General features: G+C 38.8%; 1 protein-coding gene across 3 annotated transcripts in view; it reads right to left on the bottom strand.

The window, feature by feature from the left end:
- Positions 1-17,561, bottom strand: part of LOC139777807 (uncharacterized) — a 166,339-nt gene that overhangs the window by 95,283 nt on the left and 53,495 nt on the right. Inside the window, exon 1 of one of the 3 annotated variants that reach the window (XM_071715432.1) lies at positions 108-133. The exons of the other annotated variants lie outside the window; for them this stretch is intronic. Coding sequence (XP_071571533.1) covers positions 108-118 — 11 coding nt within the window. The 5' untranslated portion in view covers positions 119-133. Of the gene's footprint in view, positions 1-107; positions 134-17,561 lie in introns of those variants that run through there. 3 annotated transcript variants of the gene reach the window in all.

Raw genomic sequence — 17,561 nt, 5'->3', positions numbered from 1 at the left:
CATAGTTCTCATATTCTTCCGGTACTTGACAAGAGTTACACGTTCCACTAATTCATTTCCATGCAAGATAGTGTATAGCCGCGTGTTGCAAGTTTAATCAAACTCACGCGCGCCGCATATTGTTAAGTTTTCATCAGGAAGTCTGCCCGGTCGTATATCCCCGAGGATTCCCTCTCCCGCGTGATTTTTCCTCTTTTCATCTCGCCCGCCGGCCACCCCACTTCTCACGCGTCGGCTCAGGTGTAACCAGAAATTACGTGCAAATTTCTCAGCTTATGTCGGGGACGTGGACGAGAAAGGCTAGAAAACACATCCGCTCACTGTGATATTTCGACGCTCGCCACGATGCTAGTGGATATATTGAACGCAATTTGCCGCGACGAGCGCGTATCAAACAAAAATGCCGCGATGCGCCGGTAAACACCGGCAGCTTAACGCCGCACTTACCGCGTTTATATAAGCACGATAAAATTTCTACGCTCGTATAAAATAAACAACGTAAAATTTCGAGCAAATCACTCGCGCGATACTTTAATCATCTCGATTTCTTGTACGGCAACAAAATAGCACGATATAATATTACTATTTGTGACACACGACTTTTAATGTCTTCCGTATCTCGTCGTTATTTTCAACGAGATATTTCAAAATCAGTAAGATTTACTTCGCGACACCGAGTGCACTGCCAAGAGATCTCAACGGCTTTGTCTAATAAATTTTCTTCCAAAGAGAAACTTGAAAATAACCTAACCTATATCTAATGCCACTGATTTTTCTCGCTTCCCGATTTGGTCATCTGTTCGCGATCGAGAATAAGACAATCCAGAGTCTTCTCAGAGCGTGTGCATTATGCACGACGTGGAGGACGATATCGAAGAAGGTAAGCAAAAGTGGGCGTTTGGGTCAGGGCTAACAGGGCCGCAGATTTGACGCCGAGCTTGCCTCTCGAACTGCCCATCCTCGCCGTGATTTTGCGGAATCGCGAAAATCCTCAACGCGGAGTTGAGCTAATTCACCGACGCCAACTCACTGCCTCAGTAAGCTGTTTTGACGAAATCTCCCGATGCTCCTGGATCTCTATGCGAAATGAGGTTCTTAAAACTTTGCTCACCAAGTATACCGGCAAGATATTTCAGAGCTTCTTCAGCCCTTAATCGGTGCTCCGATAATCTAAACTTCAGTATCCCGGTTATTTTCCCGTTTGATTCTCAATAATAAGTTACGGGGAGATACGAAGACTTTTTTCTTCTGACACGTAACTTCTTTTTCTTGAAGATTATCTCCGTGCGCGTTAACGAAAATTAGAGACTATAAAGTTACACAGTTTCTTTTTTAAATTCGGAATAAATGATGTTATAATATACGCTAATTTAATAAAAAAATAACGTTAACATTAGTTCTTATTTTTAACAATAGATAAAAATATCTTAAACAGCATTTTCAAGTTAATTGCACTAATAATCAAATTGCATCGAAAAGTACGGGAACAATCGTTCCTTTGCCTTCGATCGATGTAGATGGTGTCCAGTAAGCAACCACCACGATCGAATCTTACATTAAGGTAACTTCCATTAGGGTAAACCTTGCACGAGGCGTTAATTGTATCCGCTGGAGGGTGTAAAAGCAATTAGTTTGTCAATGATGAGAGTATTGCACGACGTGGGATTGCATGATGCTTGCAAACCGTGTCGATTAACGTCAATACCGAATATCTTAAGCTGACGTAAGATTACATTACATTTGTGTGTCAGTGCGAAAAAAGTCTTAATATCACACGTGTTAACAAACAGCCGCACTATAATTTAAAAGACCAATTAAAAAAATTTTTATATTACATGATCACATATATATGTCATAGGTATATTAAAATATAATAAATTATATTTTAATTTACACCATGTATGTAATAAATGTATAAAGTAAATTTTTTATCAATTTGTGTAAAATACAGAATAAAATAAATAAAAATTGACTAGAATAAATATAAATATTGACATTTTCGATCATCGGACATGCTTTATACATAATACTCTCTACACTTATTAATTTTTATATATAAAATTCACAAAAATTATTATTAAGCATAAGATTCTGACCGATAACCGAAAAATGTCAGTATATTTATTTATTCAATAATAAGCTAAAATACCAAAAAAATTGTTCGTGTTTCTTAATTTACATGCATGCTATATAACTACAATAGTTTGATCTGTCACAATTAATTAAAATCGCTTAGTTGCTGAATCTCACGCAACGCCTGTTTCATATTAGGACGATGGAAACACGACATCACTAGTCACTAAGTAGTTCAAATGTGTTGTGCGTTGTGCTACTGTGAGATATCGCGATTCTTCCTTACTAAAGCGGCGTTTACACACGCAATGATTAGTGGCGCCAACTGACTGGCATTCATCGGCGCCAGAAACCGACTGGCAAACTCATAAGTGTTTACACAGTGATGCTATTAGCGTATAATATGGAAAATATTTAACATTTATTAATTAAACACATAGTAAATGACAGCAAGCATATATAACCTTAAATTTTGAGTTTTTCAATTTTGGTTGTTGGCCAATAACCGCCAATAAACGCCACATTACTAGCGCCACTAGTTTGTATCAAGTGTTGACACTTGCATTTTTACTGGCGCTAGTCGATTGGCTCCCTAATCATTGCGTGTGTAAACTCCCCTTAATTGTAAATCATCCTCCACTCGAGAGAGAGAGAGAGAGAGAGAGAGAGAGAGAGAGAGATGAGAGAGAGAGAGAGAGAGAGAGAGAGAGAGAGAGAGAGAGAGAGAGAGAGAGAGAGAGAGAGAGAGAGAGAGAGAGAGAGAGACGCTTTTCTCTCCTGCCGCTACCAATTAAAACTGCAACCGCGCCGGGACGGGCAATCGTGCTAAAGTCACTAATACCTAAGTACCGCATCACGCCAGCGAGTGCTTCATTTGAATATAAGCAGAAACAGCAACCGCCCGGTGCAGCGCATGCTCTTCTTTCAGAAACCTGCATTGAACCAGACAACATCAAACAGTGCTACGGAAAATTGAATTCTGATTTATTGATTGAACAACGGATTATTTACGCGGCAACCTAACATGTTATTGCTGAGCTATCATTCCTCATTCAGCACAAAATCGCACATAAAATTTACCCTTACAAGAAAATATTTTTAATAAAGAATAATACTTCTTTATTAAAAATAAAAATCAAAAGTGAGTAAAATAGAATTTTTAATACTATTCAATTATTTGTGTAGTGTATAATTATATACGTTTATTGAACTTAACTGTTAGTAAAGTTCTGTTATACATAGATATTATATAAATATCACAAGATAAAAATAAACCAAAAGGAGAGCAGTATATTTCTGTGTTCTTTAAATTTATATCAAACGACAATAGAAGAATTCTCATCGTAACGAAATCCATTCTCGAAATCCAGTCGCACTCCATACGAATGTCGCAAGTTCACAGCGAGACGATCTGCCTCATGAATAGCATCGGTACATCTAGCAGCATCTAGCAGCGTCGTTGGCGTTTCACACCAAACTGACGGCGGTATTTACGGAACGGCGCGAGAAAGCAATTTACACCCTCCTCTACGCCCCCTTCACGAAACTGGTTCAGTGGTTCAGCAAACCGCGTCACCGTCGCCGTCGCCGTCGTCATATCGTCTCCTCTCGCACGGAAGGGAAAACGACGCGACGCGAGACGCGAGTAGACGACGCGTTTGTGAATTCTTAATGCTAACCCGCGCGTAATTATAGCCCGTAAAGGCGGTGTCGTGGATAATAGAGGTACCAGAAACGGGCGTGCGTTAAAGGTTAACATTCTCGGTTCAACGCCCCCCCGGTTCAACGACGACGACTCCTTTGCACACACAGATGATTACGTCCGACTCTCGTGCGGCGAAAAACGCGACGGTCAATTTTTCCAATTGAGAGAGAGAGAGAAGAGAGAGAGAACGCGCGGCTCACCTTCCGTATCGAGCTCGAGCGGCGGTATCGCGCTCCGCATCGGGTCGCGGAAGTTCAGTGCCCTCACGTGGCACCTACACAGGTACACAGGCGACGTCACTTTAAACGGTAATTGACAGCACTGAAAATCCTAGTAGACACCAGGAATCGCATTAGCTCGAAAAGCATCGTCGTTAATATCGCATCCGGCCGGGGGCGGCTCTCGGCCGGCCAGCCGAGTGTAGGTATATCTCGCGCGTTGGGCACGCCGAGGTATTTTAAAACCTCAAGCACACACAACCTCGCCGTTTCTGTCGTGTCACATCTATTTTTCAACGATAACTTTGTCCAATAATCTTTATCCCCGCCGCTATCTCGGATTTTCCACGATGTAATAATGCAGCAAACGCGACAATAAATCCTCGTTTCAGAATTCGATAAGCGCGAGGAGTATGGCACCTGGCTACTGCTTTTGTGATTTCTACTGTAAAATTGTTCCCTTCAGAAGAAATTTTTATAACCGTATTATAGACTATAATTTTGGAAAGACTCCACTTGTCGATGAGATGCCAATAAAAGATACTTATCTATTTCGTGATATGGAAGTGATATGCAAACATGGCGAAGTTTGTAGATAGATAAGATAAGACGAGAATAGCAAAAATCCCATTTACTATGATAATCACTCGACTACTCGATAAACTGATATACTAATATGTCATTCTTCTGGAGCCGCATTCTCGCGCGCGCGAGAAATTACACGATTTGTTTCTCTCGCGTGGCTGGTAAAATCATCTTGCGTGAGATGTTAAATTTCATCCGGTATCCAATTACGTCGACTTAGTGCGGTACAGGGACACGAGACGTACTATTCGACGAGAGTTTCTACGTGAAGAGAACGCGTTTCCGTCCATCTATAGTCCAACATTGTTGCCACTCTCGCCGTTTGCTTCCCCATCGTACGACACGATCCACTTTGCGTTTGCGCGAGGGCAAGGATCGCGTGGGTTCAAGGATGAAGACATTTTCGAGAGTAGCGAGGAGAACGTCGTCCTTAGTGGCGTCACGAAGTCGTTCCGCCGCGCCGGATTAGCCAAAAGTTGGCTATTTTGTGGAATAGTTTCCCTTCTTACGTACGATAAGAGGCGAACATCATTTTCGAAATACTGAGAAACTGTTCTTTAGCAATTTGCATCAACATAATTTCGCATTATACTAATAAACGATGATAATAATGATACATAATAAATAATGATAAATAATAAAAGACTTATAGAAAAAATAAAAGCTTTAAGATTGATTTAAAGCTTAAAGGCTGATTTTTGTTGCTTTAAAACTGATTAAGGCAACGAAAATTTTCACTTTAAGATTTTTTAAGGTATTAAAAAACCTCAGTGGTCCAAATTTCTATTTCTTATTATATTTAGATTTTATTTAGTGATCAAGTTGACTGTTTCGGCCATTTTACTACTTAGATTGAATTTCCGCGAGACACAAAAAGCGATGAGCTCGCGACATCAGATCACTTTAAATACATAACAAAAATCTTGAGTCGTTTCAAATATTATTCGATATCGAAAAAGTTTTAATTTAAATATATGATTATAATTTAATTTAAATATATTATATATTTATATTTATATTTATATAAAAGAATTTATTGCTTCCTTAAGAGTTATAAAATTCTTACAAAAGTCTTGAATATATTAAAAGTCTAAAAAATCTTAAATATTTCTATATTTTTTTTATAATACATACTTTACGATTTATTAAATCTATTATTTAATGTGCATTATCTATTTACTTCTGTACACCTAGCACCTCCAGCACCATTAGAAGAAAGTTCGGATATACGGCATAATTAAATGCTAATTTAGTGCTAATTTATTGCTCTAGTTCTGAATTTTGTGCTTCTATCTATTCGTAGGAAATCAATATCAAAAGTGGGGGTACTGTTTTTACGTTAAGCTATAGCACTCCCACTCCTGAAAAATAAGTATAGAATACCGTGTAAACAAAAAAACCGATACCTATATCAGAATTTTGTGCTAATTTTGTGTTCTAAAATACTGCAAAGAGATATCGAGAGTATTGAATACTTATGAATGTACCGATATCGGTTACCGTAACTGCATAAGAGCAAAACGGTCAAAAATAAAAAGTTAACCATACAGGTATAACATCAAAATGTTTCTCAAATCCAATCAAATATTCGTAAAATATCTAATTTGGAATTTATTATTCATGAAACAACTTTAAAAATAATCGAAAACACACAAAGATATAGAAGAGTAAAGTACATTAAACAAATTAGTTGCTGTGCCGATTTTGGTATTAAAATGATGCTAGAATTTAGTCTCTCTTAAAATATTCTGGTCCCAATTTATTGCTCACTATTTAACTTAACAAGGTCAATTGACATTGTGGCGATGCTATTATAGTGTCACGTACAAAAGTCGTTTAATATAAATATTTCCTGCTAATGGATAAGAGCACAAAATTCAGGACTAGAGCAATAAATTAGCACTTAATTGTGCCATATATCCGAACTTTTTTTTAATGGTGAGGATGCCAGGTTCATAGGAGCCATCTATTTTGTACGCAGACGATAAATAAGAATTTTGATTAAAAAGTTTTTAATATTTCACATATTCAAGAATTTCTAAGATAAGATTTTTTCAAATTCAAGACTTTCAAAAAATGATGGATTTCCTAGGATTATGGATATAAATCTATGAAACCTGGCAAGAATTTTTCAAATGGCGAGCATTTTTCTCTCACAATTTATCCTTGTTAAAATGTTTACATTTTTGGCAATTTATTATAATAAACATGTCCACGAAAAAAAAGATTAACTACTGTAGCAAATTTAGGAACACCCAACATTATTTTGCAGCGAGAACTATAATTTAGCAATAGTAGCAAAACCTTTTGCTCTCGCTGCAAAAAAATGTTAGCTGTCCCTATTTAAATTTACTATAGTAGCTAATCCTTTTTTTCCGTGCCTGATTATCGGTTTTATAACTATATTCTACAATGCATATTCTTTAAAAAAATTTATTTAATATACATTTTTACCAGATATATATATTATTATACATACAAATATTCAGCTCGATATAAGAAGCTAGTCCTAAGATTGACACTAACAACTTTCAGAATTTTTTTAAGACTTTCCAAGAGTTTCCGTTTTCGAACGATATTCAAAGCAGCTTGAATCTGTACGTTTTATTTAAATCGTTTGAAAATCTCCGAAAGAAGGATTCGAACGTTCGTCGTTACACACAGGATCACGCTTCGGCCATTCTAGTATTAAGAGTCTCGAGGATCTGATCTCCTAGCACGTCGCTCCTCTTCCATTCCGGGTTACTTCGGTAACTCGGAGGAGTGGGCACGTTGCATGCTAATTAAGTGAGCAACCGTGCGCAGTTCTCCGCGCATGGTCCATTGTTTATTGCGATTTCGCCGTCCGCGTCGGCCGTTTTTACGGCGAGGCGCAACGCAACGCGGCGACTATACTGTGTCCCTCGACACTCTGTGTGACCTCGAGCGGCTGGCATCCGAGGCCGGCACGAAGATCCCGAGGAGCTCGTTAATTAGGCGATCCGAAGGAGGCTGAGTTATGGCGTTGTCACGGATGGCGCGCTCAAGATGGATATCTTGAAAATCTGACGCGAGTTTCGTCTCTGAGTATTGATTGGCGAAAGCTCGCAAAAATCTAGACAAACTGATCAATTAAGGAAACATCAAATATATATATTCTTAATTTGTTTCCAGAAATCTATATTTCGTCCTTGCAAATTATTGGATTTCCTAATTTAGATCAGCTTTAGAGACGAAAGCGATTTATCTCGACAATTATCACCAAATCCGCTTCGGAAAATTTCGTCCGGTTTTGGACGGCGACATAAACGACGACGGTGGCGACAAAACCGCAACAATCGTTTAATTATTACGATCGCAGAGTACGATTTTGCGGAATGTAGAAACGCGTGTGACTTTTGACGCTTTCTAGAGAGCTAATTTCGTTAAAAGGGACTATCATTTGACACCAGAATACGTCGCGGTGCACCACAGTCTCGTTACGCGCATCAAAGGCGAGCGTGCGAGAGGAAACTATAGTTGATTTCATCGTGACTTGCCGGTTTGCAATGTCGTCAAAGAACGCGAAACAGAATCGTGAGCGAGGAATGAAACTATTGATGAGCCAAGATCCTACGAAGACGGATTAGGGGAGACCGGGGCGAAGTCGTCACTATTTTACTGTAAAGTCGTTTGTCATTACACTCGTTGCCAATTGTTGTCGAAAATAATAAACATTTTCTGGTTAATCCGGGTTAATCAATATTGGCAGAACAAGCAATTATTTCTATTTAATAATAATGATATTCAATAACTAAAAAATTAATCAAGCCTCAGGTATGATAAATAGCAAAAGTAATATTTTGCGATTAGTGTCAAAAAGATTTTGCATTATTAGATATATGTTCTAAGAACTCATCTAATCAAAGCTCTTTAATATTAAAACACTTGTATTTTAAAACATTTAAAATAGAACTTGAAATTTTAAAGATATCGCCAAATAATCGGAATATGCACAGTACAGATATTTACAATAGCGCCAGCGGCGGTTAGTCCATCTGGTGACATTTAGCGCGTTATATTCAAATTCGCGAGATTGCGGGGAAGGAGAGTCCGCGCATGTATGCGGGTACATATAGCTTTCGCTGCACGTGCCGCTGCAATTTCATTTTATAAATCGTGACGACGCGGCGCGCGATCCTAACGCAGATATCAGAGGCGGCCGGCAATTTACACAGACGCGAACGGTATAACGAGGCTACTGTGCGTTGCGCCGCGCCCGCGCCGGTCGCGGGGGATATTGCCATTGCGGTCGCGTAATCGAAGCGCAAGCGAGAATGTTATCCGCTCCGCATTCGCGTAACGACCGCGGATCGGTGTGTGTACCGTTGTCCTGCTGCCGATGGGCAGCACGGGAACGTCCGCGGAAAAACTGGCTCTTTTTCGCGACCAGTTTGCGGCACGTAACGTTTACGAGCCTTTCAAGCGTGCGCCGATTGGAAGCGGCCGCTTTTTTCGGGATGCTACGCGCGACGGCCTCGGAAAATTGCGGCCAATCACGGACAAAACCCTATGACGGCGGATTACCGAAGTTACGTGAGACGCCCGTTCGACATGGGCTCATAAATGTTCGGACCCTGACCGACTATACGGGAGCCCTTCGCAGCTGTGCCTCGAGGGTGCCAGCCGGTGCGCGTTACCGAATTGTTAGACAGATTAGATATAATGAGAGTGTGGAAGGCGTGTGTTCGTCACACTGACAAGAGACAAACGCGAAAGACATATCCTAGAAAAGCTTTTACACCAAAATCTGATTAGTAAAAGTTAATCAAACTTTTAACTCAAAAACATAAAAAAACATAAAACATAAAAATAAATTTTTTTTTTAAGACATCCTTAAGATTTTATTTAAAAATGTTTTAAAGGTATCTTCAAGACATTCTTTCTGAAAATGCCATGTTATCCGAAAATTATCTTTTATAAGATATTCTTTTAAGTATGTACAGCTGTAAAGACATTATATGGATGTTTTATATCCTATATAATGTACATCTTGATAATCAGACATTAATTCGATCAAACGCTTATCGCAGGAAATAAACATTCAAGATGTTCGCTCATTTATTTCACCTATGGTCGGGATTTAGCCCGGGGAAAATTTCCGTGGTACGGCTGCCAACGAGAAGAGACCGCATTTGGCAGATCTTACTTCTCAATGTCGGACATGCAACGAATTCGCGCGATAGCGCGTATGTCGTCGTCGTCGTCACCGTCGTTGCCAAGTACAGATCGCACAATATTTTATGCCATACGAGGTGTTCGCGGCAGATACGCGCGCGTCCTCTCCAGCAATACGCACATACAGAGTCGGACGAACGACACCCCTCTAAGAATCGCGAAAGTGTCGTAAAGTTTGATCGATCGTAAATTGGATTGTTCCGCGGGGAGCACGTAGCCGGGGGGGAGGGGAGGGGAGGGGGGACGACGACGATAAATGAAACTTCGATGCTCGTGGATCGAGGAGAGAAAGCGAGAAAGACGAAGGACGACGAGGCATTCCGAGAGTAAGCTCCACTTTGGATACGAGATCCTCCACTTTTACGTCGGAAAACTTCGCTTATCGCTTTAATTCGGCCCGGCTTCGGGCGTTCATGCGCAGCAAACAAAGCAGTTTATTATGCGCCGTTAGTCGGATAATTTGTTTTTCACGGACTAGGATTAGACTCTCATGTATCACAATGTTTCGCCGTTTACGTACCACGTTCTTTGAATCCTCGCTTGCTAATAATTTTCTTTCAAGCTACAAGCTACAAGCTCGCAGAGACGGTTTTGTAAACCTTAATCCGACAAATCACATCATATAAGAAAAATTTAAGAAATGAAATAGAAAAGTCTTTATTAAAATAAAAGTCTTTCGCGTTACACACACGCCTCTAGTTTAATATTTTAATGGTCCATAACAGTCTAACTTACATCGGAGCACTCGCTCGTCCTTTCGCTACTCCAGAAGCGTCACAGTCTCTCCCCAAGTATCACGTTCACTCTCGCATCTCGATTTCTCGTTCCGACTTTCTTCCGAGAACTGCCTCATTTTTTCACATATATGATCGTCAATTCTCGGAAATTGCGCCTTTACGTTATCTGGATCTAAGATTGGCACCACTTGTGTGTGCTTTATTTCTCCTTATATATTATTTACATATTTCTGTCAAGATGCTTAACGATTATACGAAGGAACTATTGGGTTCTCACAAAGTATGAATGATCTTCATAAATCGAATTGCCCGTCATTGCCCGCATATTGTCATCCTGTATTATATTATTAAGAGCGAAAAAATATTGTTACACCATTCTCCCGCGATGTAGGTACACGTGAAATTTGTACACGCGCGAATTTGCCTGAGTAATTTGCGGCATGCGATATACAAGCGTGGTCATTATACAAATATAACGTATTCGTTGTTAACACGGAGAGTTATTGCGTGGTTTGTACACCGGATAGTGGCAATCACTGTCATAACCCGTACACGATTAAATCGTTAAATAGACCGCGGATTATATATACTTGACGTGAAATTTGCTGAAATCTATACTATGAATGATATATGATGCACAATAACGGATATTGATCACCTATTAGACACAATAGGGTCACGGATATTGTAACGAGTAGATGCCTAGCAACGCAGATTCCATATCAAGGATGAACGAGACTGATCCTTGGAATTAACCAAAATAACGGTTTAACATTACGTAACAAGACTCGTTAAACAAAGATTGGTATAATAAAAAGACCTTGTTATACGTAACGAAAAAGAATAAAACTCCTGCTCGCGAGGGACGAGCGTAAAGACGCAAGTTTGCCGCGCGCCGTCGAGCAATCCTCCCATTCCCTCGAAAGCCGGAACCGCAAAACCGCCGCGGAACAATCTCGCTATAAAATAATCCTTTGTAACGGAACATCGCGGTATTGCGTCTGGCAAACAGCAACGCCGCTGGTTTGTCGCGCGGAAAATTCTCGCTCGATATAAGCCCGAAAACTCGCCCGAAAGCTACCCTTCGTTTCGAATTTTTCACTATTTCGTACGACAAAAAGTATATGCTTTTTTGTCCCGACAAATCAAATATCATATACAAAAGTTCCGTTCAACGTAACAACGACGAATATGAGTCTCAATTAACGATATCGGATTAATTTTTCCCTCCCGGGAACCCACGATATTGTATATGTATCGCGGCGCGATTGCCGCATGTCGCCACCGTGCCAGAATTTTACTTCCGCAGCTCTCGACGGGACCGTAACTAAACTAATAATCGTCGAGAGATCGTAGTTAGCGAAGACTCTGACAGTTGCGACGAGGAACATAGCGTCGCCACTTGAGCTTCAATAACGAAAGCCCCGACGGAGAACAAATCTATCGTCGATACCTCGGCCTCTCAAACGAGAATGACTTTAATTCCCGATCGAAATTGCAAAGCGGAATTAACGGGATTTAGTCTGACATCACTTATCACCCCCCCCCCTCGGAAATCCGATAAAACTTTTATCACTTCCAATTGGCCGTTCCTTCGTTATCTACTTTTAAATAAAGATGAGACATATTAAGCGCCGACACAAAACAGAGCAAAAAACGAAAGAGATAACGTTCTTGTTTCTAAAAATGCATTAAAATTTTCGTTTAAAAAAATATATTTAAATTGACCGTCTAACTTTTTCTTTTTTTAATCCAATTAATTTCTAATATATATGTATGTATATGTATATATTACTCTCCCTGTTACTTCGAAAAATACATTGATTTCTGCTAAATTGCATAAATTAAATATGAAATATGAAAAGGGTGTACTAATTAAGTTTTCGATTAATATATATACTGTTGCAATAACAGATAACTCGTCTTCTTTTCCACGGACGCAAGGGTATTGTTTTACAAGGGGTGCAACAAGGATCTTAGGAGAGTATATCTTTCCGTTATACTATCCGGCGAGGCGAGGAAGACTTTAATCCAACGTTGAAATTGCAAATCAAGTTTAACGGGCCACGAAGCTGAGATGAATACTTAAAACAGCGTAATAAATATACGAACAAGCGGATGAAGATCCTTGTACTCCTCTTTGCAACGCGTGACATTTAATTCGCAGGATCTAAATATCAGACAAAATTGCCCTTTGAAATTTAATTCCATCCTATTTGACGCTCGATCCAGCAATCTCTCTCAAATATAGTATAGAGGAAAATGTGGTATATAATTGATACGTATAATTCGTGACGTGCAGGTTTTTATTGTCTGAATAACGTATACTAATTGCAGCAGATAAAACTGTTCGTTGGAATTTGTGATATTAAATATCACGGAAAAAATGTGTAATGCGATCGAAAAAGAGTGTTGATGAACACAGAAATCTATTATATAACAGATCTTTTTTTAAGAGCGATAACCACGTTTTACCTGTAGAAATTATTAAGTCCAGCAAATCTACTACCGGACAGTAATCTGTTTCCTTGAAAAATTTATTAGCACCAGAGTGTGCAAATCGTAAAACTCGACTGACGTTCGTCCATCGAATGAAGCGAAAGAGTGTTTTGCGAGGCAGGTGGAAGGAACGAAACTCTATCCAGTAACAGATCCAATAACAAGGGCTCGAGTGGATGAGCAAACTGCCGACGACCCTTCCACCCGGCTCTATTGGTATCCCTCGGCGAGAAATCCTCTCTCTCTCTCCCGTTTCGCCGATAGGATCTTGAGAATTTTCGCAGACGCCGTAGGCAACAGACTGATTCCGAGATTACGAGTCTAATTAACGGATTAAGCGACCCGACTGCTCTGTTTGCTAGAAATTAACTCGCACCCCCAACACCTCAACTATCCGAATCGCGGTTAATTTATTGAATCGCTGGTAAACTGCCGGTAAAAGGGTAATATGGTGAAATGTAAGGAGAAAAGGGCAGTGTTTCAACTTCTGGAAAATATAGTTTTCTCCGGAAAAGGAGTGGACCTTGAAATAAAATGTTAAAATTAAATTTTCTATTATTTCGCGCAACCTCGCTATTTATAAATTAGAGATTTAAGTAAAAAATATTTTTTATAAAATGCTCGTCAAATTCTCGATTTTTTATCTTAATTTCAATGCATCGATGTCGTGACGCATTTGATGTACCGGTAAAGATGTGGAGCGAGACAGAATGTCAGAAGAGTATTTTCCAAGAGAATGAAAATATGTTCCTTAAGGCTTCGCCAGACGTCTGCTCTTCTTGATACGCTTCCTTTCCTTCGAAATAACATTCATACCCGGTTATCCGTAAGCGGGTTACACTAAAATTTTTTTACAATTCTGCCGCTGCAAACACCAACGTGAAAGACGAGCCACGCTGAACTCTTTTCTATTATATGTTCTATGTAATTGCAGATTACCCTGAGGGAATTCGAGAGCAATATTCGAACCGTGTAGTATTGTGTCGATTCGAATAGCAACGTAAAAGCCAGTAAAAATAACATTTCGAGATACAAACATGTCCCTACATAATTGAAATATTTTTCTTTGTAAAGGAGCAAAACGGTTTTTGCATTGAAGTTATATTGTCAAAACCAAGCTTGTCTCACAAAATGGAGAAGCATAATGTATATCGCTTCCACAGCCCATTTATGATTATTACTCATTAGTTTCAAGACATCAATTACGGTATTGCCATTTGCTCCCCGCGTTCGAAATATTAATGGAACACCTTATGCCGTAGTACATACAAGATAGAACCTCGCGTGTCTTTCAGCATTATTTGTGCATACCGGGTGTACGCCTGCTCGCGTCATCGATCAGCATTGATCTTTGAACGGTCCGTTACTTCGTGTATCCACCACTCGGTACACGGTAACGTGGAGCTGATACGTTCCAGGCGATTGATCATCCGCCTGACTAGTTGGGCGCGCTTGATTTCTCCGATGTGCACCCTGGTGCCGCGGGAGTTTAACGGAGAGACCATCGATTACGGGTCACTTGATAAATAAGAATTTCCACGTATTGCACGTCGATCGATGCCCGAGAATCAGTTACCGCATAGTTCGTTAAGTTTTATGTTCATTCGTCGAGTCAGTAAAACGTAGAAAATGTACAAGTCGACTAGATAAATTTTCAGGTGTTATTATTATTATTACGTAGAAAGATTATTAATTACAATACTCGCGTGGATGTTTTAAATGTAATTACTCGCATGGAGTGTATTTTACCCCCTAACATTATATCTTAACTTTCATTGTCCCTTTTGATGATTTTTAATTAAATAAAAGTTGCAGATAATATTCTATATATCTCCTAGATAAAGATAATCAGTGCAAAAGTTTATCTTTAATTGTGAAACAATTTGTGCAGCGTTCGATCGCTGAAAATATTTTACTCTGTGAATTTAATAGATTTCTAAGGCTGAAGTGTATTTTATCGACAAAATTCTACATTTTTTGGATAAAGTCCATGCCAGTGCAGTAAAATATTTTCCGAAAAAAACTTGCAAAAACTGATTTTTTTCTACTGTATTAAATTAAAAACGATAAAATAAATAAAAACTTTTTATTAATATTCTAATTCACAGGCAGTCTCCGAGGCGTCCTATATAGTCTTATAGCGAATTCGATTGGATGTACTCAGTGCGCTCTGGTGCGTATTAAAGCCGGTGCATATTGTACACTGATTTAACCTCTAATCTTTAAAGTAAAATGTGCAATATCTCGCCTGATAAAATGCCTAATACATATTTTACTAAATAGCACAATAAAGAATATTGAGGATTTCTTCGTGATTTATTATATAATATTGATATTTCGTTTTTCTTAAACTGTAGTAATTATTGTATGATTATATAGTATGATTTATTAATGTTAAAATAAAAATATCTTTTTTGCATAAAGTTATATAAATATGTTTTAGTGTTATATATTAGTCATTTTTTAATTTTTGCCAGTTTATTCCATTTTGAATAAAGTCCGGGACGGTAAGAACCGGAATTTACCATGGTTTTTTCCACCCACTGGACTTTTCCGGCCAACCCTGGTATTTTACACCTCACGCGAGTAATGTAGGATTAAGAGCGATATTCTTCGAAATTTCAACGCTTACTATAGAGCATATGAGATCGAATGGAAACGTTTGCACAGATTTATATAAAAATTCGAATTACGAAATTACGTGTACTCTTAATAAGAGTATTATCAACATTAATATAACTATTAATATACGATTGTTAGTAATATCGCTTTTCATTACAGAATATTTATTTCTCTTCCGTTTTGCGAAAGTTACAATTAACGCTTTAATTAGATTTAAATCTGCCAATAATCAACACGAGTGAAAAAGATTCAATGATTAAATTTACTGCGAGAGATTCGTGAATAATGCAAAAAAGGATTAATTAATCTATCGACATTTTAGTTTTGATGCGCGACTTTTCCGCTTCTCGTGAAGCGAAAGCGGTGAAACACGGGAAAGTCACTTCCAGTTAACGTTAACCGAACGAAGATCTTTCGAACAATGAAGCCAATCTCGGCAATGAGTAGAGCAATTTCATATTGTCACTCGGTCCCCACCGCGAAAGATTCCTCTCGCGTGTCGGACGTGAGGGAGTTTGCATCATTGACTACAAAGCTATTAATTAATCTCCCACAATTTCCACGGTAAAAACCATCTTTGGCCACATAATTTCAAATCGCCGTTGTCGGAACCAACTTAAATTTTAGCGCGATATGTTATAATGAAATATCCTGTGCATCCTTTACAAAAAGAAGGACTTTCCAGAGATACGTTTAATGTTTAATATTGAAAATGTTACTCATTCAATAAAGAAAGAGTAGCTTTGAGATATTAACAAATGTTATTAAATAAACACGTTATGTATAGGATGTTTCAGAAATATGTGGCCAAACTTTAAGAGCATCGTACATTAATTTTAAATTAAAATTAATGGACGCCACACACTTTGTTCTAATAGCATCCTTATTTATAAGAAGACAATTCATCGGCCATCCGATTTATTTGTCTGAGCGCGAAATGGCAAATAACATCCGCTAAGCTTCGATTTCCGGAATGTGTGAACTCGACAGTCTTGCGAGTGAAATCGACAAGCGAAGAGCGAGCGCCTGGAATCCGCGCGACGCGACGACGAATCGATCCGACAGTTGTCGCGTATTCGCCTCCGATACATTTTGCAATTTCCGGCCGTTAACCTAATTTCTAATTAGTACCGTGGGTTCCGTTCGGTTTGACACGGCCGATCACGCAATGGCTGCGCCGCTTCCGTCGCGTCGTGCGTTCACGTTCAATTTCGGTGTTCGCGGTGCCAATCGATCGGTTTTTGGCATATGTCGGAATGACGGTTATCGCGCCAGTTTATCGCACGGAAATACATTATCGCCTATCTACATTCGATTGTCTCTGACGCGACGATCTACACTGCCAACTTTTGACAAACTTACGACAATATATAATATTATCTCTCTCAACGCTGATTTAAGGTCTTTTACTTCAACGCCATATATTTCGTTACTTCGTCGGCAAGTTTCTTAAATAAAGCATATTTAATTTTCGTGGTAATTAGTATTTATCGTCGTAATATAGAAAATGGCTGAAGTGAAATTTTCTCTTATCTGAAATTTTCACTCAAGATATAAAATCAGACAAAATGGATCTATGTGAAGTGATTTTATGTGAATAAATCTTCATAGCATACACAATGACAAAAATTATGATAACTGTTTGACAAAAAATATTTGATCAGTTAAATTAACTACGGGAAAACATTCTGGCAATAAAGGGAATAATTTTACCATAATATTGGAGTTAATTGCTGAATGACCTTATCACTCACTATCAATCGTGATTAGCGCGATGGGATTAAGTATCTCGCAAGTAGGTTCGAATCTGTTGGTGTAGTTTCGAACTCTCTATTACCTCGGGAAATCACTCTCTGATTACTTTGAAAAATACAAACAGTACTTTCAAGTTAATTTGAACCTGGACAAAATTGGTTCGAACTCTCT

The sequence above is a fragment of the Temnothorax nylanderi genome, unplaced genomic scaffold (genome assembly GCF_030848795.1).
Source record: "Temnothorax nylanderi isolate EJ_2023f unplaced genomic scaffold, tnyl_v1.0 TNYL_tig0164_pilon, whole genome shotgun sequence".
In the NCBI taxonomy this organism is placed as follows: Eukaryota; Metazoa; Arthropoda; class Insecta; order Hymenoptera; family Formicidae; genus Temnothorax; species Temnothorax nylanderi.
Note: the sequence above shows the minus strand (reverse complement) of the source record. Positions and strands in the feature narration are given on the sequence as shown.